Source organism: Silurus meridionalis, chromosome 9 (assembly GCF_014805685.1).
Source record: "Silurus meridionalis isolate SWU-2019-XX chromosome 9, ASM1480568v1, whole genome shotgun sequence".
Classification (NCBI taxonomy): Eukaryota; Metazoa; Chordata; class Actinopteri; order Siluriformes; family Siluridae; genus Silurus; species Silurus meridionalis.
Window position 1 is genome coordinate 15,566,753 of NC_060892.1, and position 22,815 is coordinate 15,589,567.

The 22,815-nt window shown below is 40.3% G+C and overlaps 1 protein-coding gene across 8 annotated transcripts in view; it reads right to left on the minus strand.

The window, feature by feature from the left end:
- Positions 1-5,125: 5,125 nt before the first annotated feature.
- The window catches only part of zfhx3b (zinc finger homeobox 3b), a 237,870-nt gene continuing 220,180 nt past the window's right edge, over positions 5,126-22,815 (minus strand). For 7 of the 8 annotated variants that reach the window (XM_046856876.1, XM_046856881.1, XM_046856883.1 and 4 more), the window contains 5 exons: positions 18,337-18,476; positions 17,220-17,420; positions 13,360-13,483; positions 7,752-13,232; positions 5,126-7,595 (listed from right to left, as the gene is read on the minus strand). In XM_046856876.1, coding sequence (XP_046712832.1) covers positions 5,908-7,595; positions 7,752-13,232; positions 13,360-13,483; positions 17,220-17,420; positions 18,337-18,476 — 7,634 coding nt within the window. In that variant the 3' untranslated portion in view covers positions 5,126-5,907. The remainder of the gene's footprint in view (positions 7,596-7,751; positions 13,233-13,359; positions 13,484-17,219; positions 17,421-18,336; positions 18,477-22,815) is intronic. The other variant, XM_046856882.1, reaches the window with a different exon arrangement.

Genomic DNA, 22,815 nt, shown 5'->3' on the forward strand with positions numbered 1-22,815 from the left:
CAGTGCTGCATTTGATCCTCTATAGATGTCACAGTGAATCGAAGAACTTCAAGTTGCGTTTTATTGGTTCGAAGCCACAATTAGCCTTAATTAGCTGAAAGAGCCACTTCTAATTAGTCTATTGAACACTCCAATTTCTTCTCTTCTTTTTAATCAGAGAATGAGCTATGAGTAAGTGGCTAAGTGCAATTCAATAGTCTTTGAAATAATAATATCAATATTAACAATAATAACAATAATAATATTACACTTTATTTAATCAATGTAGTCTTTCTAATATCTCTGGCCATTTAAAAAAGGTCACAGGATTAAAAAAAAATTGCTTTTTACAACTTGACTCAACATGGAATAAAAACCATAGCAGCTGAATGCTGAACACGTTGCCATCTATTAAGTTTAATCTGAGATTCCAAAGAAGAGAGTATTACAGCAATATAAATGTGAGGTTAAGAGAGCACAAGCCCGGTTTTCAGCATCTTTTAGATGAAGCCAGGAGATGTGAACGGTTTTAATCGAGTGACCTAATATGGGGTTCAAACGTGAAAAGTGTGTTTTTAAAAAAATGACACCAAGATTGCAAACATTTAGACTTAGGTGTACGATTTAACAGTGATGCAATATATATAAACTGAAAGCTCCAGAGATGATGATAGTACAAGCATCAGAATATTAAAACATTAATATTTACCTTTTTATTTTTACTTACTGCATACTAGCATATGCTATGTACAATGTTCAATTGTTCAACACTATAGTGGTATTATTTTTTATTTTAAATAAATGATTTCCTATTTAATTATGAAACTGAGCTCGAGTTTGTGTGTGCATGCAATTGAAATTCACCTCACAAATCAGGAGAAAAAAAAGCCAGAAGCCATGCTGTATTTATGCTCATACTTTTTAATGTATCACAATGAGCAAGAAACATACTTGATGAAATATTTTCAAAGGAGTATATTCAATTACCATCTACAATCAACTTAACTAGGACAACAAGGTTTTTTGTGACAAAAGTTTTTCTTTAAAAGTCTGAAGTTCCATGTGGTTTATGTATGTTAGTCTCCATGTAATTTGGTACAGTTTGGAAATCTTCATCATATAATTACAGTAACAAAAAAGCTAACAAGACTACAGTATAGAAAAGACATCAAGAACAACATTTTTGGTTTAACTTGCTCTTTTTTTTTGTACATTGCAAGGCTGTTTTTTCTACCCTCGGGTGGGCTACCTGGAGCCACTGAGCCGTTCTTGTGAGGCTCAAAGGAGGAATAATTCAAGAAAAAAAAAAAAAAAAAAAATCAAATTAAATCAAACAAACGAACAAAAAACAAAACGGATTTTTAAAAAAATGTGGCACCAGGAGTCACGAAAGGAACAGAGCTCCATGTAGCAGTTTGTCTTTGAAATTGGAGCTCGTGGTTTTTTGTTTGGTTGCTTGTTAATTTTGGTTTCATTTGCTTTTTCGTGTTGAACTGCTTCCTCAGGAATGACAGCCAAGAAAAACCCCTCACACTCCTCGAACAGCGAGTCTTTTATTTTTCAATGGATGATGAGATTTTTCCCCCTCCCCAGCTGACTCCAGGTCAGTGCTGTCCTTCAGCGTGACGAAGAAATGAAACAGGTAGCAACACCATGGACGGGGGCGAAAATAGAGACGCGTGGTACTGTCCATCCTGTGGATTTGATCCACGATTCCCAAAGAAGCAGCTGATCCAGCCACCTCCACAAGTCACCAGGTTTATTCCTCTCTGTTTTCTTATACTGTACGTCCACTGGTTGCTAAGTCTGTTTCCGTAGGCATATTGTCAGTAATTAAATAATGACTTGATATTAAGGGGTGCCTCTTATTATTTTTCCTGCCTTTGGCTCCCATCCCCAGTTTCGACAGCCTTCCAAGACATTTCAACAACATTTTTCCAAAGCTTCCCAGAGTTCTGTTCTCTTGGTTTTCCTTCTTTGTCATTTAAAAAAAAAAAAAGTCGATGTCTTCTTTAAATATATCTATATCTGTATACATGTTTCTTCACAGTGGGCAAAAAGGATGACCTCTACAGCAAAACCTGCCTTCTGTCTCTCTCTTTGCAAAATGTCCACAAAAGAAAAAAAAAGAAAAAAATCAAGTATCCCAATGAGAGTTGATGTATCTCAGTCATGTGTTGCATTGTGCCACAATAAATATACACTCATCAGGGGCACCAACTTTTCATCTGCATTATGCTTTGGCCACATACATATATTTAATGAAGTGAATAATATAAAAAAAAAACTGCTCAGTACTTCAGTATCAATTTTCTTGTTACCGAATTATTAGGGAAATAAAAACAAACTTTCTCTTGTACTGAAGAAACAGCTTCGCAGTTTTTAATGTTTTGGTGTGAAATGAAAGTGGAGAGAAAAAAAATATATAAAATACAAAACTAAATAAATTGATGTTGGCTCCTACAAAAAGAAAAAAGAATAAACACACCCCCCCCTCTTACACACAGACACACACACACACACACACACACATATAAGTCCATGCTGGCAGAGTTGATTGCGAGGAACTGAACTTTGTCCATCACAAAATAAAGAGCCAATTAAATAAAGAGCACACTTTGGAAGCAAGAGATCAAACATTGTCGAGAAAAGACAGATCGAGAAACATTGGTACACCATTAAAGTGGCCAGGTCTTAGAATAAGAAAAAAAAGTGATTGAAATTTAAAGCTGGTGTTAAAACATTAATTTATGTATACAACAATGAAAGAATGTCAACATTACAAATTAATATACATAAAATAAAATACAAATAGTTATAAGAAAATAATAATGTCTGACATGATTTGAAATGAAAGTCAAAGCAAAAAAAGCCATATAAAATAAACTATACATCATAATTCTTACAAATAATTATGGGAAAAAACAATTAGGTAAAAGGATTGAACAGAAGTGGCAAGCTTTGCATACCAAAGAAATAAAAATAAAATAAAATAATTGACCAAAAATGAATAGCATGCAGATTTTTTTTAAACACCAAACCACATTGCTCTGCAAGACTGAACACTCTTTAACACACTTCCTAGATTGCAGCAATGTACCATGTAGGCCAATACTCTTGCTGTACAGTTGTGGCCAGTTTAAATGAATATTTCGATTAAAACAGGGGAAATTTCGATTAAAACAGAACCATTTCCATTGACCTCTTTGGACAAAAAGTTAGGAATCACCATCCAAAAATATTAATAAATAAAAACACTGCTTTTTTTTTTTTTTTTTTTTTTTACCCAGTCTTATAATGCTTTGGAATGAAGTTGTCCCTTAGAAAAGCTGTACTAACGCACACCAAAAAAAATATTGGCTTTACACCCTGCAGAAACCTGGGGCAGGTCCCTACATGATTTTTCATGAAGGGGAGGCCACCATTCCACACTTTATTTCTTTCCCAGACTCTTTGAAAGGCGGAGAGGCGTGATGACACTAGACCAGTGAGACATGTCAGGACCAGATGCATTACAATATGTACATTTTTTGGTTAGCCACTGTTACATGATGAACTATTTCAAGTGCACAAACAGCCTTAAACGGCTGCGGGGACGTAAACTCCCTTAAACGGCGATGCTGCTCGTTAGACCCATGATGGCGGAATTACAGTCACATTTTCTTTATAACTCGGGAGAAAATAGACTTGTACTCAAATTCAATATAAAGATGCTGTCATTTCTTAAGAAATCAGATCTGGAATGCACTGTTCTTTACAAACATAACAGATCATTGGCCTGTTAGAAAGAAAGAAAGGATGAAAGAAAGGAAGGAAGGAAGAAAGAGAGAAAGAAAACAATAAAGCCTAAAATGTCCTTTGGAACATATATTCACAGTCTTCAAAGTTCCGTTTTTGCAACAAGAAGAAAAAATGTCGCAGAGGCAGGGAAATGGTTTACTTGGTTGTTTTTGTTTTCTTTTTCATTTTTTTTTAAAGCTTAGCCAAGAAGTAAAATGAGCATGCATCTAGGTATTCTTCTTTTTCAAAATCTACATTAGCAGCAAAACGTATGTCCTCAGAGACCAGACCTTATACATTTTCTTTAAAAACAAAACAAACACAAAAACAACAAAAAAAAAAGGATCTCGTGTGACAAGAAGAGTTAAACAAAAAGATTCTCCACTTCTATCTTACAAACTGCAATGGCTCTGTAATGGTGCTACTCCACAATGCAAGGACGAGTGTCCTTTTTTGGTTTTTGGTATTCTTGGTATTTTTCTACGTAAAAAAGTCACCTGTCTGCTTGCAAAGAAGCGAAGACGGCAACTCTGATGCGTACTCCATTTATTTTAAAACTTTGTTTTCTTTTCTTAAAAACTGCAACAAATTCTCAAGTATAAAGAAGCCTCTTTTCTCATCTTTATGCACCAATGGTGAAAGTGTTTAGTCTTTGGATTTTCTTTTCGTTTTAAAGCGTGAGAATTATTATTATTTTTCTTGTATGACAACAAAAAGAAGGAATAATATAAAATAAAAAAATTTTTAAAGCCCATAACAGACTGCAGTCACACTGCATAAAACACACATCTGCTTTGTAGTGCCAAAGGAGACAAAATGCAGTGGAAGCAAAAAAGAAAAAAGAAAAGGGAAAGTAACACACACACACAAAAAGAATCAAGACAGAGATAAAGTAAGTCGAGACATTTGTAAGTGCACAATAGGTAACACAAAAATAAGTGAATAATCATTTTCAAACAGATCTCTTTTCCTTTTTTTTTTTTGGTCAGGTGCTGCACCAACCGTCAAAGGAAAGAAACCCCTTATGAAAACAAAGGGATTCTGCCGAGTCTGTTGGTGGCAGTTTGGGTGAACAAAATCCAAGATGCAGATTCGACTATACTGAAATAAAGTACAGATCAGTTCCTGCTCCTTAATCTAGTCTATTGGAATGACCAAGACAACATCAAATGAAGCGCTTTAAGGTTGGACAATACAAAAGCTAAATGTACACAAAGATTATTCAATCTACCATACTGTTTTAAATTTATTTCCAATGCAACAATCTACTTAACACGAAAAATGTTTATATCAATCATAAATACAGTTTTTTTTTTCGTTTTTCTAAAAAACAAAAAAACACAAAAAAAAATTCTCACTGCGTTTCTTGTTTGGGTAAAGTGGGAGAGTTTTCTATCCCATTTAACAGAATTTTAGCAGTTTAGCTACCCATTTGGATTCCCAGAAAGCTCTGTCTTAGTTCATATAACTTCCAAAAGAAATTCTATTAAAAGCAATACAAAAACAGAAATGTTTTCTAATTTGTCAGGAACTAAATGAATAAAATAATGTAACATAAAAAAGGTTGTGAGCTGTTGACCTGAGAATAAAATAGACAATACATCATTCTTTTTTCTTTAGCAAGACATTGGTATTTGAATGCTTAGATAGCAAGAAAACGGTAAGACTATTCTCCCATACAGTACATACTGGCTTTGTGTGACTGTGCTATTAGGTGGACGTATCTATGCAAAGAACGGGGTTCATTTTTATCTAGTTCATTGTGTAGAGAGAATCTGGGGCCCATCGGATTTTTTTGTGATTTTTGAGGCAGTCCTTTGCAATGCATTCCCTTAGCATTATCCACGTGTTAACTGCAGTGTTCTTACTTATTAATTAAATATAGGTGTATACATATAGCTATATACTTAAGTTGAAACAAATTAAAACCAGCATGTTCATATGGGAAAACAATCCACTAACATTTAAATTTTTGGTTACAAGCTTTGGAATTGCAGTTAGTCTTTACACATCTTTTTTTCTGAAATTGGTTTGTATACTTTTAAACATATTTTAAACATCGCCTTTTTTTTTTTTTTTTAGCTTTTGTGTTTTATTTCTTTTTTTGTTTTTTGTTTTTTAAAATATTGTCCATCGTTGAAAGCTCTTTTACAGTCTGATGGAGTCTGTTCCTACACTAGCCATATTACTACTACAACTATCACTGTCTTTGAGACAGCTGGGCTGCTGTGGCTCCTCTGCCAACCTGCCCAGCCTGTCTGCTGATTTCTGACTGCTGTCAGAGTCAGAGTCATCGGTAAAGACGTCTGTTGGTATCGAGGTCTGAACCCCTGAGGTGCTCAATGAACTTGAGGTAACCGTTGAAGGTGAGGATACTGGAGGAAACGAGGACGATGTTGAAGGGGTGGTATTGGGCTTTCCAGCTAAAGCTTTTGAGAACGGGGCCTGGGGCCAGGGTTTGCTGGCAGCTGTGGTGTTAATTGTGGCAGCTGTGGCAGAGGAGCATGAGGATGCAGACACAGATGAAGATGGCGTGGTGTTTGACATTGTTGGCGCGGGAGATGTTGCGGTGTTGTTTGGGTGGGTGACAGACTGCGAGGTAGATGCGGTGTTAGGATTGGGGAAGCAGGCTGAAGAGTGAGGTAATAAACTAGTAGCGTGCTCTTTGGCATTTCCGGCTGATCGTGTGATTGTTCTGTGTTTGTGCAAGGATGAATCCAGGTGTTGACTAAGTGCTTTGTCCCCATCCAGAGTGACATTACATGCCAGGCAGTCATAGAGGCTACCTTCAGCTGTACTGCCACTGCTAGGGACTCGAAGCAACATCTCTTGCAGGTTTGCCACAGACTGACCAAAAAAGCAGATCGACTTCAGGTGGCTGATAGCTGCTTCCTCTTTGCTGAAAACAGTTTGACACTTGCGGCACGCCAGCCGATACTGAACTTTGGGGACAATGTATTGGTCAAGAAGGGGGTCTACACCTTTACCATCCACTTCATGCTGCTCAGGGGGTAAGTTATTATGCGAAGAGGTATCAACTGCGAGAGTGCCCTTCTTTTCCTCTGTTTTTACTTGATCTTTGGCAGAATCTTTGCGGTCCACCGAAGGCTGCGAAGAAGCTGGGGTTTGGCTTGCTTTCGGTTGCTGGATTTGCTGAAGCTGTCGCTGTTGCTGCTGAAGTGCTTCCTGCAGGCTCTGTTGATATTGCTGGTAATGCTGGAGCAGTGATCCTGGTGATAACCCCATCAAGGCTTGTGATAAAGCTGGGTTGTAGGGGAAAAGACTTTCCATACCATACATAGGCTGAAGGTATCCACCCTGAAGAGCTCCTGGAATCTGAGGGGCATAATATGGAGAGAAACCTGGCATAAAGTAGGGCAGGAACTGGCTGGTAAGCAGTGCTGTTGGATCAGATGCTAAAGCAGCCTGCAAAGCCTGAAGCTGAGCAGGATCAACCACATATTCCATGCCAGGAGTTGGCATTGAGGTGGCTGGAACAGCTGTATCTGGTTTTTCTTTCTTGGCACTGGCAGCAGAAGTGGAGGGAGCAGGAGTGCCCGCAGTTGAAGATGGTGTGGAGAGCTTCTTGGGCTTTTCTTTCTCCCTGGCTTTCTCAGTTTTCTCAGGACCTAATTGGTTGGTCAGGGAGTTTGATGTTGGTGTGGTGGTAGTAGTAGTTGAGTGAGCAACAGAAGTGCTAGCCTGAGATGGGCTGGGTGAGGCCAGGGAGGAAGAAGAAGGGATCTTGTTGGGCAATCCAGATGTGGGGAGACTGGGTGAAGGTACACTGGCACCGGACATGTTCATAATGTTTGGTGGTTTTGGAGGGGTTAAAGCTAAAAGAAGACAACAAAGAAGGAAAGTGAATTAATACGAGCATTGAAAATCTATTCTATATTTACAATCAATTATCACACTATATAAAACATGTTATTAAATAAGTTAATATATGCATATTGCGTCTGACATTTTGAAGGCTACTAATGACATACCTGAGTTGGTTGAGTTAAAACCTGGAAGGGAAGGGCTCCCAACCCCTGGCAGAAGAACCGGGGGTATTCCTTGCAGATTCGGATAGGCTGACTGCAAATTGAGGGCTTGCAAGGCTGGACTGTCAAACATCCCTTGCTGCTGCATGGCTTGCTGTTGTGCCAGACCAAGAACTTCATTGGCTTTCTTGATGCGATCCATCTCTTGCTGGGCCATTAGCTGACGAACAGTGGCTGGGTCAAAGTACTCTTTCTCTTTGTCAAGCTGGCTTCCAATAGTTTCCTTCACCTTGGATATGTGTTGCTGGGAAAAGATGTGGTCCCGCACTGATAGACGTGCACTGTATTTTACACCACACAATGTGCACTCCGTCTTAGGCCCCTCATAAGAAGTCTGGTTGATTCCAAAGTGCTTAGCCATACTGAGCTTAGCTTTCTTTTCTTTAGCACGAGCATTCTGGAACCAGACCTGTACAACTCTTTTTGGGAGTCCAATATCATTGCCGAGTACCTCACACTCCAACATTGTAGGAGTCCTATAATCACTAAAGCAGGACTTAAGGACTTTCAACTGGAGGTTAGTCATCTGAGTTCGAAAGCGCTTTTGGCCTGGCCTGTCTCCACTGTCAATACTTCTACTTCCGGATGCACCAGGGCTTGGTGAGCAGGGATCAGCCAGACTAGATGTTTCACTATAATCCACCATGTTTTCATTTTCAAAGTCTTTTGCATAATAACTTGTCGCTGGGCTCACTAGTCCTGAAGACATCTGATCATCATTCTCAAGAGATGGGACTGATCCTCCAGCCTTGGACAAGAAATCTCCACTGTTGTGGCTGTGCTTCATATCAGTATTGTCATTGTCTGCATTTGCCTCATCACCAGTAGTGGTGTCTGTAATTGCAGTGTTCACAGAAGAACAATCATCATTATCAAGCTTGCTCTGATCAAAACTAATGTTTACTGATGACATGGTTGGGCTTTCAAACTCCTCCATTCCCTCAACCTTAATTGATGTTGGACTTAGGAGTGCCCTGGGAGACAAGTCCATAGTTTTACTCACAGGTGACAGAGATGAGCAGTGGCCATCATTATTAGAAGAACCAATATGAGAGAAGTTAGCAATATCCTGAGGATCCATCTTTAAGTGCATACCATCTTGTTCAGATAGCAAACCGGTAAGTGTTATGTTGTAACCAGCGCGCTTTGCTTCATGCCAGTGACGTGAACGAATGTGGGCTTCGAGGGCAGTTTTAGCTTTAAAGAGGGCACGACAGAAGGGGCAGCGGCGATGGGCTTGAGCTGGTCCGACAGCCCGAAACTGTCCTTTTCTTTCTCTTGCCCTAGTGTTTTGGAACCATACTTGCACCACCCGTTTCTTGAGCCCCACCTCATGAGCAATATGGTCAAGCATCTTTCGGGTGGGGTTAGAGTCTAGTAAATACTTCTGGTAGAGGATCTCAAGCTGCTCTGGTGTAATAGTGGTTCGTAGGCGTTTGTCTCTTTGTGGTTCTTCGCCACTGTTAGTACTATCGTTTTCCCCAGGACTAGTGCCAGCTTTTTCTTCCAGCTTTCTCTTTAAAGAGTTCATGGTGGATGTAGGTGTTGATGGAGAGGTGGCCGAGCTGCTTGGTATTTGTGGCAATGCTCCTGCTAGGAGCTGGCTAGCTAGCAAAGGATTGCTGGGGTCAAACAACATGAAAGGCATGTCCATTGGGCGGTCCAAGAACTGTGGATGAATAAATTGGTTTTGAACGCTCAGGAAGTGAAGCTGCTGGTGTTCTTGCCAGTGCTCAAATGAAGGAAACGCAAGTTTACACTGCTCACACTGGTAGGGAATCATTTGCTGGGCCAGCTGCTGCTGTGAGGCTAAATGGGAATTAAGAGCCATGAGAGAACTTTGGGAGGGGGTTTGGCTGGTATGAGAAGCAGAGGCTGATGCAGCACTATGTTGTTGCTGTTGAGAGAGAGAAGGTGAAGAAAGCTTTGCATTCTTTGGGGTAAGTTGAACATTCTCCTCTCGTGGTGCTTTTTGCTGTGGAATATCTGCTGGCTGACTGCTTTCCTGTTTCAAAGACTGTTCTCTAGGACCCAGAGATGGTTCTGCAGAGTTTTTGGGTTTCTCATCAAAAGTGTTTGATGTACTTGTGGATATACAGTCTACCTTCTCAGATGATGTTATATGAGAAAATGAAGTGGATGAAGGTGGAAGAGGGCAGAGGCTTGAGGATGATGACATTGGTGTGTGCCCTGATGACCCAGACAATGAAAAGTATTCATGTGAGAGATCAACAGAGTCTTCATTTTGACTGTCATATTGCCCTTCCTCATCCTCATCTTTGTAGCAAAGCTTCTTTTGATGTTTAATGAGATCAAATATCCGTTGGAAGACCAGACTGCACTTCTTGCACTGATAGTTCAAGTTAGTAGTGCGAATGTATCGGTCATTGGAAAGCTCACGCCGCTCGCCATCTTTTACTCCATCTCCCTGGTTCTCATAATTTTTCCGAGCTTTTTGCCTGGCATTCTGAAACCAAACAACAATGACCCTAGTTGGTAGGCTCAAAAGATTGGACAGTTGCTCAAATTCATCATCTTTAGGGTATGCATTAGCATCGAAGAAATCCTGTAGTACTCTAAGCTGGTAGTCTGTGAATCGTGTCCTTGAGGACCTTTTACTGCCATAGGACTCTGGTCTTTGGGGTTCAGGGGAAGGTGGCTTAGAGTCAATTTTGACATCCTCCAGAGTAGTGATTGGGGGATTGTTGAAATTATAAGGTGAGTCTTTGTTGCGCTGTCGTTCTTTGAAGAGTGTATTCCGAAACCAGTGCTTAATGACTTTTTGTGGAAGTCCTGACTTGTCTGCCATTTCTTTTATTTGTTCCTCATTAGGTGAATTGTTTATGTCAAAATACTGCCTTAGAACCCTTAGCTGGTCATCTGTAATACGGGTGCGAGGCCTCTTATTCTGCTGCTGCAACATAGCAGGTGTGAGCTGCTGCTGGTATAGTTGTGCAAGGTCACTGGCTAAACCAGGTTCAACAGCTTGTAACTGTGCAGGAATTTGAGAAGGTAATGACTGGAGTGACATTGGCTGCATCATGAGTGGAGAGAAAAGAGGAAGATCCATAGGCATTGAAATCTGAGGTAGTGGACCTTGAGGCTGTGGAGTTGAAGCAGTTGGTGGAGTGATTGCGGGGGCAGAGACAGGTATATTTGGTGTCGGTACTCTCTGTGGAGGAGGTGGAGGTGGCGGGGGAGGAGGAGGTGGTGGTGGGGGAGGAGCAGTCTCAGGTGTTTGTGGTCTTAGTGGGTACAGCTTGTCATACTGTTCTCTGTACTCTTTAGCAAACCTTTCTAGTGATCTAAATGGAAAGAAGGCCTGATGGATATGCTCCTGGTGACTTTTTAGTATTAATATGTTGGAAAAGAGCTTTCCACAGGCTTCACATTCCAATTTCTCCAGTCCCTCAACAGGGTCCACAACTCTAGTGATACCACCTGTGGCAGTTGATCCAGACACAGATCCTGTGGGCTTTCTCTGAGCTTTCTGTTTATTTTCATTGTACTGAATCACCAATTCAAATCCAAAATTCTCCAATAGCACTTTGGTGGCATTACCACGAGCATCTGATGCAATCCTTGGTGGAAGGCATCCATTGTCCTGATTCAAATTAGCAATAGTCTGTGGTATATCTTTCTTTTCTTTGGACTTTAAATTGTCTGGGATATCCTTTGGATTATGATCTTCTGATTTATCATTAATTTCTTTATCCTTTGGCAGATCTCTGTCCTTCTCACTATGAGGAACAAGCGACTTTGGTTTTTTTTCTACAGGGTGTGAGAGAGATGCACTCTGCTGAAGTAATGCCATTTGGCTTGATGCCTGGGAGTGGGAGTGGGCTTGGTGCTGTTGCTGAAGGTGATGATGCATCAGTTGCTGTTGTAGGCAGCTCTGTTGGGCCTGCTGGGCCTGGTTCTTCTGCTCCTCCAACAAAGAAGCAGCAGAGCCACTTAGGTTCATTGAAGAACTGCTCAAGCCCATTTCTGGATTCAGCTGGAATTCTGCCCCAGGGATATAGAAAGGAAACAGAAGCTGTTGCTGCTGAAGGGGCAAAAGTGCATCTGCTGTCATTGGGAAGTGCTGGAGAAGTGGGTTGAACAGCTGGGACTGAATAAGGGCAGCTTGCTGTTGGAGCTCCTGCTGAAGTTGGGCCTGGGCTTGCGCTTGAGCTTGTGCCAACTGTTGCTGCTGTTGGAGTTGCTGGTGACCTCTTGAGGACAGCATGTCTGCAAATTTCTTTTTTTTCACCTCATGGGACTCAGAAGAAGGAGGATGAGAAGTTGAGTTAGACATGGACTCAAGGTTCTGGGACTGACTAAGCTGGTTTCCTCCCAGGATGCTCTGTGCTGTCTGAACCCCTGCTGGAGAGCAGCTGTTGTTGTTTGAGCTGGTTGTTGAGTTAGATGATGGGATAGGGCTGGGAGTAGGAGTGCTATTTGAAGTGCCTCCACTTAAACCGCCACTGCTGACCGAACTGGAGCCTCCACCTGCTGCTTCAAGTTTGGCCGCCCTGGCTTTAGTCTGGTGCAGGACAGAGCGCATATGAATCTCCAGTGTAGAGCTTTGACTGTATGCAACATTGCAAGTGCTGCATTTGAAGGGCTTATTATCAGGACTGCTGGTTGGTTCTGGTTGACCTGTAGTGGATTCCTGCAGAGCCCGTTTGACCTTATGCAAGTGCGACACAGAGTTATAATGTACCAGTAAAATATTCTTCTGGGTAAAAGACTCTTTGCAGACTGTACACTTAAAAGGACGAGAAGGGTCTAAGAACTTCTCCATGGTGAAATTGGGACCTTTCCTAAACGGCAGCGCTCGCTTGGGCTCAGATCCAGAATCCTCTTGTAATGATCCAGAGTCACTGCCAGTTGGACTCTGTTTCTCGTCTGGATCACTGTCCTCTCCTTCTTTTTCATCTTCAATGAGTCCTCCATGGTCCTCTCCAAGTGAAGGGTCACCGATAACCATGAGGTCTCCATTCATTAGCAAGCCACCATAGAGTTGCTGAAGATCAGCTTCACTCAGCTCAAGGTGACTGGACTCCAGGTGTTTTTTCAAGGCCTGTAGTGTCCTGAAACTCCGCTGACAAAGACAACACATGGTGGCTGCTCTGATGACATGGTATTGGGAATGCAACTGCAATTTCTCAATTGTCTTGAATGCCAAACTGCACTGGTTGCAACGGTACTTGTAAACATGGCGATCAGAAACAGGGAGTTGTGGCCTTTTGTTATGGACCTCATTGAAGTGCACCTGGAGAGCATTGGACGATTTAAATACTTGATTACAGCCCTTTTTCCAGCAAAGGAAACCAGTAGTTTCATCTCTTGCAGGATGTTGATCTTCAAGAGGTGATTTGCGAGATTCGATTATGTCTGAGACCAGTGAAATTCCTTTATCAGCTTCAACATCTGTAGCATCTGCAATCGGATACAATAATAAATTTTAGTGATATAAAAGTAGGACTTTTTTGTGTATGCAAATAATTGTATTCTATTTTCATAGGTTTTCACAGCTGGTATTCAAAATGTTAACAATTGTACACACCTGTTTGTTTCTTTGTATCTTCAGAAGTTGAGTTAGACAAGGATTGGGGTGTGTTTTGAGAATCTTTCTCCGGTCCAGGGACTGGTATAAACATGCTTGCTGGCAAAACCTCTGATGTTGCCACCTGAAAAATAAAACACATAGTGTACCATGTTAATTCTTTAATTCTTCTCAACAGCCACTGATAAGGAATGCAGGATACCTTAAATAATTGTTTGCTTAGTTTTTAATAACTTATAAAAAAAGTCTATGTGAATTGAGTTTGTATAATTACTTCTACAATCATTCGTGTAAAAAAACGTTTTTGTCAATGAAAGGTTTCCCTCCACACAAGCAATCAAGTTATTAATGTTTTTTTATTTTAATTCTAAGAATTTGCACTTTGATCACTGATGATGTTTGTCAAACTCTGGAAAAGTTCTGCTGTAGCCAATTAGTGTGATGGGGCCAAGAAGTCTACCCTGGTCAGCTGAAAAGCTTATTAGGTGCCTAATTAAATAATTCCTTCTCCTCATAAAAGTGTATCACATTTCAGTGAAAAGCTCAGAGCACAAAGCACAAAGAAATTCCCTGTTTTTTTTTCTGAACAGCTTCCATTCTTTTGTCGCATCTCGATGCCTCTTCTCTCCTCTCATATCCCCTTTTATTCCTTTCTCCCTCATCCAGAAAGGGGAAAAAAGATAACAATTCATAAAAATCACTCATTAACCAGCTCCTATTTAACAACAATCAGTGAATGAGATTGGAAAAAGGGCTTGGAGATGGAGCACTGTCTGCTTCACCTTCCTTCAATTAACAGAACAATCAGCCTCTCTACCTGGGCTGCATTTCAATTCCTCATTCCTTCCCATCTACCCCTCCTGCTCACCTCTCTTCCATGTCTAATTCCTACTTTCATTCTATGTTTATGTCCTTGTGTGCCAATCGTCTTCTCTTTTTTTCATCAAACTACCTACACCGCACACCCTTTAGTATCAGTGTGACTACATAAATGTTTAGATAAGAAAATCTATTTTGGATCATTAGAGTATATTTAACATGTATCTAGAATATTCTTTCATTCTATTTTGTTTTTTTTCCCACTAATCAGTACATATTCATAGACAGGTTTTATGGTGCACACAGTAGACTGAGTGCTCCCAGTTCTGAAATATAAAATCTACCATGTACAATCATCATCGAGCCCCTGACTGCATGAAGGACACTGTCTTCAAGCAGCTACTTTAAATGGAACTGTTAAGACAGCTCCATCCATTAAAATCTGATTACTCTATGCAGATTCATGCTGGAAAATAAATGTGATTTTTATTTCTTTTTTCCACAACCACATGCTCCTCCAAACTGAAAGGTGTAATCTAATGTGGCCAGTATGGAGTTTTGCAAAGCAAAACACGGCACTGATTTACATTACAAAGTGAACTGTTTCTAGACAAGTGCTTCATTAAGCTATGAGAGCCCAGCACAGCCAGTATCCCAAGGTCATTTTTTAATTTGGACTGTCTAATTCGCAAAAACACTGTTCCAAATGGCTATCATCTGAGCCAGACTGAGATTTAATGAAGCACAATTATTTTCATTATCCCTATCTAAGACAGACAGAAAATGATACACAGACAGAGAGGGAGGGAGGGATTTACACAGAGAGAGAGAGAGAGAGAGAGAGAGAGAGAGAGAGAAGAGCAGACAAATAAAGAGAGAGCCTGCTCGCATTTTTATGCACTGTCTACAAGAAATGAGTCACCTATTTCCGAATTCATTAAGAGTGCCTGTCTGACATGAGGGGATAGAGTAGCTTTACTCTCCTTCTACTTGTAAAAAAAAAAAAAGGGAAAAAAGAAAAAAGGTGCTGCTTTTAATGTGTATTGTATTGCTCCAGTGTGTTTTTACAATGTGCCACTAGTGTAGGGAGACCGATGCATTATCATCTCTATAAAAGAAAAAATATTGCTACCTGGCCCTAATAATGTGTTCATCATTTGCTTCCTGGCTGCTGAGCAGAGACGGCATAACGCCGTTCAGAGGCACCCTTGCTCTGAGTGATCGACGAGTGAGCAATTCCCCTCCACAGACAAATATAAACATAATTATTTCTCCACTTCAAATATGGAAAAATAGAGCTGTAGCATCCTCCATCAACTCTGCAATAATGCTCCATGGTAGAGTCGATGGGATGCGGTAGGTGATGAAGGTGAGTTGCTTAAAGAAGAAATGTATTACAAAGTGGGTCTGTCTGTCTGTCTGTCTGTCTGTCTGTCTGTCTGTCTGTCTATCTATCTATCTATCTATCTATCTATCTATCTATCTATCTATCTATCTATCTATCTATTTGAAATCCTTTATAAAATAGAAATCTTATAAGCATAATGTTAAATACACTGTGCATGCCATGTGCACAAAATACATAAAATTGTGTTGTATGATTTCTTATCAACCTATTCATACAGGGTGCATAAGATTTGATCCCATACGATCTTCAAATTATTTATTTATTTGTCAAATTGCATGCTGCATGTTGTGAAGCATTGGATGTATGCATAATACTATATACTATATGTTTCTAAAGAGAAGAGTGTGCTGGTGGGTTAAAAAGGGGAAAATAATTAAATTAAATTATTTGCCCATATAAATGATCTGCTTGTTCGGAATAGCTCTAGAGTAATTTGCAAAATGGAAGGACTGAGAAGGCAGAGATTTTCTCTGACGCTGTATCGACTGATAAAAACAACGGCCATGTCGGTACAAGTGTTTGGGCAGAGGATCACCCGAACCATTCGCAAAACCTTTCACCCTATCAAATCTGAATTGTAATGAGTCAACGAGATTCCTGCAGGCCGTAATGAACACTTTCATGTCATCAGTGAGAAGGAAGAAGAAGAGATACTGTTTGTTAAGACGTGTATGGTTAAGAGGTTGTGAGTCCCCTCACGCCGTCAGAGTGGGCCTTTTTGCATTAAACGCACTGTTTTTCTTACAAAAACAGGTAGACAAAAGCATAGAAGGAGGAGGTCAGGTGCTCTGCTTTTTCTATTCATACCAGCCTATAGAGGATTCTTAGTTTTCTAATAAAAAAATAGAAAGTCCCCACAAAAGCCTAATACCATGACATTTACCCTAGTATAGTGAATCTAGGGTACTTATGTACAATTAAAGAGATTTATTTACGTGGTTGGGCCAGAAGGTCAAAAGTAAGTAGTGAAGTCATAGAAAGACAAGTCTTTTACAATATAGTGCTGCACAACAAGAAGCAACTAGTTTCTGCTTCACTCGGAGGAACAAAAACTGTTGTTAAAAGTGTAAGGTTCAGAAAGTAGGTTGAGTTTATACCTAGTCTGAATAAAAAAAAAATATATGAAATTCACATTTTTTTTTTGTTTAAATGCAACACGTTCTATTTTCACTTTGCTTTCCTACATTATCCATGGTTCTGTTTAACTATTTGCTGGTGCAGTTTAGAAAAGGGAGATATAGCCCTCGTTTCATCTCTAGACAGAAATGCAGTTGAAGTTCTTGGGTCTGGCTAGCTGTCTCCACTTCCTCATCCATACACTTTGCTTAATCAGATCAGCTTTCCAAGCTTCAGCATTCATTTTAAACCAACGTCAATGCAACTGTGCTCGTCATCACTTCTTGAGTCTCCACAACTGCGATATATAGCTGATACATTAATGCACATTAAAGAGTCAAGTGAGAAAGAGCTTAGTATAGAAATATGCTTAGAATAGAAAGCAGATTTCAGGCTACAATCTGAAATCCAATTCAAATACAAGCCTAGACAAAGTGAGCAAGGTGTTTTTGTTGTAATTCACGACACACACAGAGAACCAAGCAAAACCTCTCTGTAGGAAACTGAGAACACTCACAGTGGCTATGAGCTTGTCGACGCAGTCCGGTGCCACACTGTGGAGGTGCGTGAGGTGGAACTGCAGGTGGACCTTGTTGTTTAGCGTGTCCTGGCACAGCGGGCATCGCAGCATGGGCTGCACTGAGTGCTGGGTCATCACGTGCATCCTCAGTCGGTTCAGATCTGTGTTGGTGAACTTACAGTAGGGGCACTGGTACATCTGAGAGAAAAAGAGAAAGAGAGAGAGCGAGAGAGAGAGAGAAGAAGAGAGAGAGAGAGAGCGAGAGAGAGAGAGAGAGAGAAAGAGAGAATTATTATCCTTTCAAACAGTGTGTGTCCGTGTAAGACCCACACTGTAGTGTGGCAGAGGTCTGGCAAACACTTCAAAGGCCTCTCATCTGTCGAATATCATATTGATTTTCCACCTTTTGCACAATTAGCGATGCAAGAGCAGCAAAAACGGGAGAAAAGTAATCTTCAGGACAAGCATGCATAATGCAGAAAGGGCAGTCTAATTCAGGGATTGCGTACACCTGCATTCTGGCATACCTTCGAGTTGTTATTTGCTTTGTCATATAATTAAAGCTTGAAAAAAATATTCTGTATAATCTGGATATAAATATCTAAAAACCCCTTTCGTTTTGAAGGGTCATGTGTGCTTCAAAAACAGCAGCAAAATAATTCATTTGATGTTTAATGTACATGTTAACAAAATGACTAAGCGCAAAAAAAAAACCAGGTTCAGGTCATGGTACTGTGTACAATATCTCTGCATGCAAAGACTTCTCGCATAGTTACGTATCTTTTACATATACACATAGTCATAGCAAAAGCCTTATAGACATGTTATGGCCAGGCGACTTGTTCATGAAAAGAATTAGGTATATTTAAATTCATAACAATCTCAGTGTATTTAAATAAAACAATGTTTGGCATTGTTAGTGATAAGCATTTGCATACACGCCTTCTCATGTGAACGAAGACCACATGTCAATCAAATATAATTTCTACACACATCCTCCGATACTGAAGCAATGTTACTTTGGTAATTTGACCCAGATGTTTTTGGTCCTAATGTCAACAGATATCCTCCTAAAAATGCAATTCTAATTATTTAATGTTTTCTTGACTCTCACCTGCTCTCCAGTGCTCTTCTCAGACGTCCGGGGACGCTTGGAAGAGACGGAGCTCTCTGAAGCCCCGGACACTGATGGAGGTCGTTTGGAGGGAACCGGTGACTCCGTCTGATCTCTCTCTGACAGGCTGGATCCTGCAGCTTCACACAAACAAAGACGAAAAAAAAAAAAAAAAAAAAAGCATGGTCAATTTCTAAAAGAGAACCTTGAACCGTATAAATTAATAAGTACATAAAGAGGATGTTATTATGATAATTCATGTGCACATATCATTATAGATCCATGTTTATGGTCATGACATGGATTTTCCATCTGAGTAGATTTGGAGTTAAGGTTTGCTGCTGTAATCATAAAGCCTGCCCTGTGCTCAACCCAGAACTCTTATTCTCATATCTGCAACACACTCACTGTTTGTCTTTACTCTTTTAGTCCTGTACACTGGTGAAGCCTTTGCATTAGTAGCCCTCTGTACAGATATAATCTAATTTGAAAGAGCTAGCATGATGTAACCAGGTATAACCTTACCATTGGCCTCCACATTCTAGCTCTGACTGATATGAAAGCAATCTTCACTGAAGAAAGTTGAAAGCTCAGGACTAGGCAGCTCATCTCTTGCTCGTCTTAAAGAGAATCCCACATTGTGCTAGCCACAAACCGTCACCGAAGTCTCTAATGTGCTCTGCTAGCTGGCAGAACATTAAAATCGGCTAATCCTTTTAATGCAACCTGCGCAGCCATTAACCGCCTCCTCTTCTCTGTCTCCGCAGAGCGAGGCCGAATAACAAGAGGCTCAATGCTGCACTAACGGCTAACACAGTCTAGGAGGTAAAGGGATGAGAGAATAGGAGGGGCACAACACAGAGAGCACGGATGAGCTGAGTAAAAATACTCGAGTTAAGCCGGGCGCTTGTAAAGATGGTAAATCCAACAAGAGCTTGAAAAGGCACCACATGCATGAGCCTCCTTTGGAAAGAATCCGGCGTGAAACGTAAAACTCTAGCATACTCTTAAGGAGGCCATAAAGAGTTAAATTTGGTGTGATTTGTCCGGGGCAAATTGAGAGCGGGAGAAACAGAGTTTGTAAGCATGTGGGTTTGTGTGTGTGTGTGTGTGTGTGTGAGAGTGAATGAGGGGTGGTCGGTGGGTCAGGTTAAGCCCAGCTGACCATGCTCCTTCTGCAGACATTAAAATGTCAGGTCCAATCAAGGCCAAGGGCAGCTGAGTGCTGGGATCAGTAAAGACCCGTTGCTTTGGAGCGAGTAGCTTCTGTGCACTATCCAATGTGCCCTTATTAGCGTCTAGTCACTGCGAATCCCATTAGACACAACCACCAATATAAAAAAAGGAAATGTTAAACAAAAGAACCTCCCATTCACCGCCATTAACCTCTGGTCTCTTCTATAGCACTGTCCCTGCCTCTGCATCATCTACTCGAGTCAGGTACACTGGCGCAATGTTTCCCTGCCTCTTTACTTGCTCCATGTGCATCTTTACATGCTCCTCTTTCCCTATAAAGCATGCATTATTATTCCTGCTTTGTTGGAAATCCCAGAGATGTGCAAGAAAACGTCAAAACAAGTAGTACAGCCTTGACAGCAATAAGTTCAACCTAGGGCAAAAAAAGCTGAAATATATAAAGGTGGGGAAAAAAACTACCGCAAAATCAGGCTATTTTAATAAAGACATAGAGCTAGAGCATAGAACATTCGTTGTGCTTTCAATTACAGCTTAACAACAGAAATACCACAGCACGTTAATGTATTAACATGTTTGAAGATAATTTTTAGTTACTTTTGACCATGAGCACACCTTTGACTTGCAATCATTAGTAATTTTTTTTCCTCTTGACCACATGAAAATACACATGAAGAAATCTAAACCTAGACACTAAGCTAAGTTAGTTGGTTAGCTGCTGGTAGTTTTGGTTGGAAAGAGCTTACTTCTGGTTTACTGTGTGCCAACGTTTTAAAATGAGTTATTTGCAGCTGTACTATAAATAGGATGAGTCTACACCACCAGGTGATGAGGAGTGCTGTACTGAACCATATAAAGCCCTGTTAGAACTCCATGAAGCCGATCAATCACCAAAAAAGAAAAAAGAACAAAGAATGTACTTCTGCTTCCAAACCAAACCAAACCAAACCAAACCAAACCACCGTGACTAACGTCCGGCTACTGTGTCATGTTTTTGGTTTTACAGAGAGACACACACAAAATTAAACACTGATGTGATATGGAGCAAAACTGGAACAAAAAATGGCAGCAGTAAAGAGAAGATTGTTGGTTGGTATGCTGTGTGAGTGTGTGTGTGAGTGTCACGGTTGGTTTGGCAAGAGAACACGGCTGTGCAGGTCAGATCCATTAACCAAGAAAGACCATGACCAGAACATAAGCTTTTAACAGAAGGGTCTCTGTCTCTCTTGCCCTCCCACAGGAGTGAAGGTGTTTGTGTGGGTGATGTTCCAAGCTCCATGTGTGGGCAAGAGATATTTATCCATCTTCATTTCGCCCTAAATATATAGTGTAAAAAAACAAAAACAAAACAAACTCATGGAATGAGCTTGCTCATAGTATTAGTAATATTTGTTTTGTGCAATCAGGATATTGCTATTTTATTACTGGAGCAAATCGCTGCCAGGGTGTTCAGATCTCCACCTCATTTTTTCTTAAATATCATTCTCCGCTTATAACGAAAACCACTCAGAAACAACAACACGAGCAACTCCAGCAACAACGCAGGGACTTTCCTCTGCCGGCACAAAAGCCAAGTGTAAAAACGAAAGTCTCATGAGTCAATTAAGTGATTATTAATTCATGGGCCTTTCCGTAAACTGACTGCTGCTGAGTCCCGTAAGTGAATTGGACTTTGGCACCTTCTCTCACCTCCTGGAGATGGACTGCATTTCTCAGCCAGGAGGTACTGAGTGGGGTTCTTGGTTCACAGGAGCAAATAAAAAAAGCATACTGTGCTGTCATCGAGTGTGAGACTGTTATGAAGGACAGACCAACACTGAATTCAAGTTTCCTTGAGTATTAAAAAAGGCAAAAAAAAAGGCTTTGTGGTTTCATGGTAACATGACAAGCTGCATTTTTTTTTTGAAGGTCAAAAGAGTCTGTTTATAGCTTCTATAATGTAAGCATTAACATTTATCCTCATTAGAGCACCTATTAAAAAGCATGTTACTCCATAATAAATATCAAAATATTAATAGTTTACAAATCTAATTGCTCTAGTATGAGGTAATTGCTCTAGTATAAGAGGAATGATCACTTCAGTAACTCTGACTTGCCACAACAACGTGCCCTTGATCATTTTTTTCTATAACGTGAGCGTGTGTTATATTTGGTAGAGATTATTGTTCTTATAAACTCACAGGGAATAATGGCAGATTGTGGACACCGCATGACAGGAGCAGGAAAAGCAGGACATATCCCCTTCTGTTTCACCTATTTCAGCCCTATTTTGATATAAAGCTCTGTTCTCATTGCACCACCCAGTAATCACCCTTCAAACCTTACCTTCATTTCTAAACTCTTGCGGATAAAGTCCAGTTCTCGCTCCCTTGATAATTTAAACCGTAATTGGCAAAAGGTGGGTTTAACTCCCTCAGCTCCCCAATGTTGCCAGTCATTCACTTGTAATATCCACAGGACCAAAAAAATAAAATAAAATAAATGAATAAAAGATCTCACCCCACCTCTGCTCTGTCCCCTAACCCCACCTCCTCTCCTTCTTTTCATGTCTCGTCATTTTAATCTAGGGGCCGCTCGGGTGCCCTGAGCGACAGAGGGCTGTATTCCATTTCACCTCATATTTCTCAGGTAATTACTCTGCATCAATTAATTTCAAATAAAGAAAATTACAAACCAAGGCCTCATTGCGAACGCAACTTCATACTGAGCCTCATCATATTAAGCGTGCTATCCGTGGTGTAAAAAAACTGCTAAATGAAAGGACCACCTCCAAAGCGCTCGGTGAAAGAAGCGGCCGTGTAGGCCTACGGGCAAAGGCTGCTACAAAGCCAAATTTAAAAACCGGGGAATTAAAAAGCAGATATTAATTATCAAGCATGTTATTAATCTTCTCATGTCTGAGGATGCACACACACACACACACACACAGTCTACTCTATCCACCATTTGTAAAAATTTGTGCTCACATATTCATCTTTTCCTGTTCCTGACTGTACTGTTTGTTAATTCTACATGGAAAAACCTATTTAAGTGACCTCATCTTTTTTTCCCCCCTTTTAACCAACACACTAATTTGATAGAACTTCAAGTCAAGTCAAGTCAAGTCAAGTCAAGAGGGCTTTACCCTATTTTACCCTATTTTATAATAATTTAACGGAATGATATGCTTTCAGACTATCAAACAGCACCCTAAACCCACCTCTTTACCTGTCATGCTAATTCAATCCAATTATGGCACAGAAATCTAACACCATCACTAATCATTTTTGATAAATTTCCATTCGC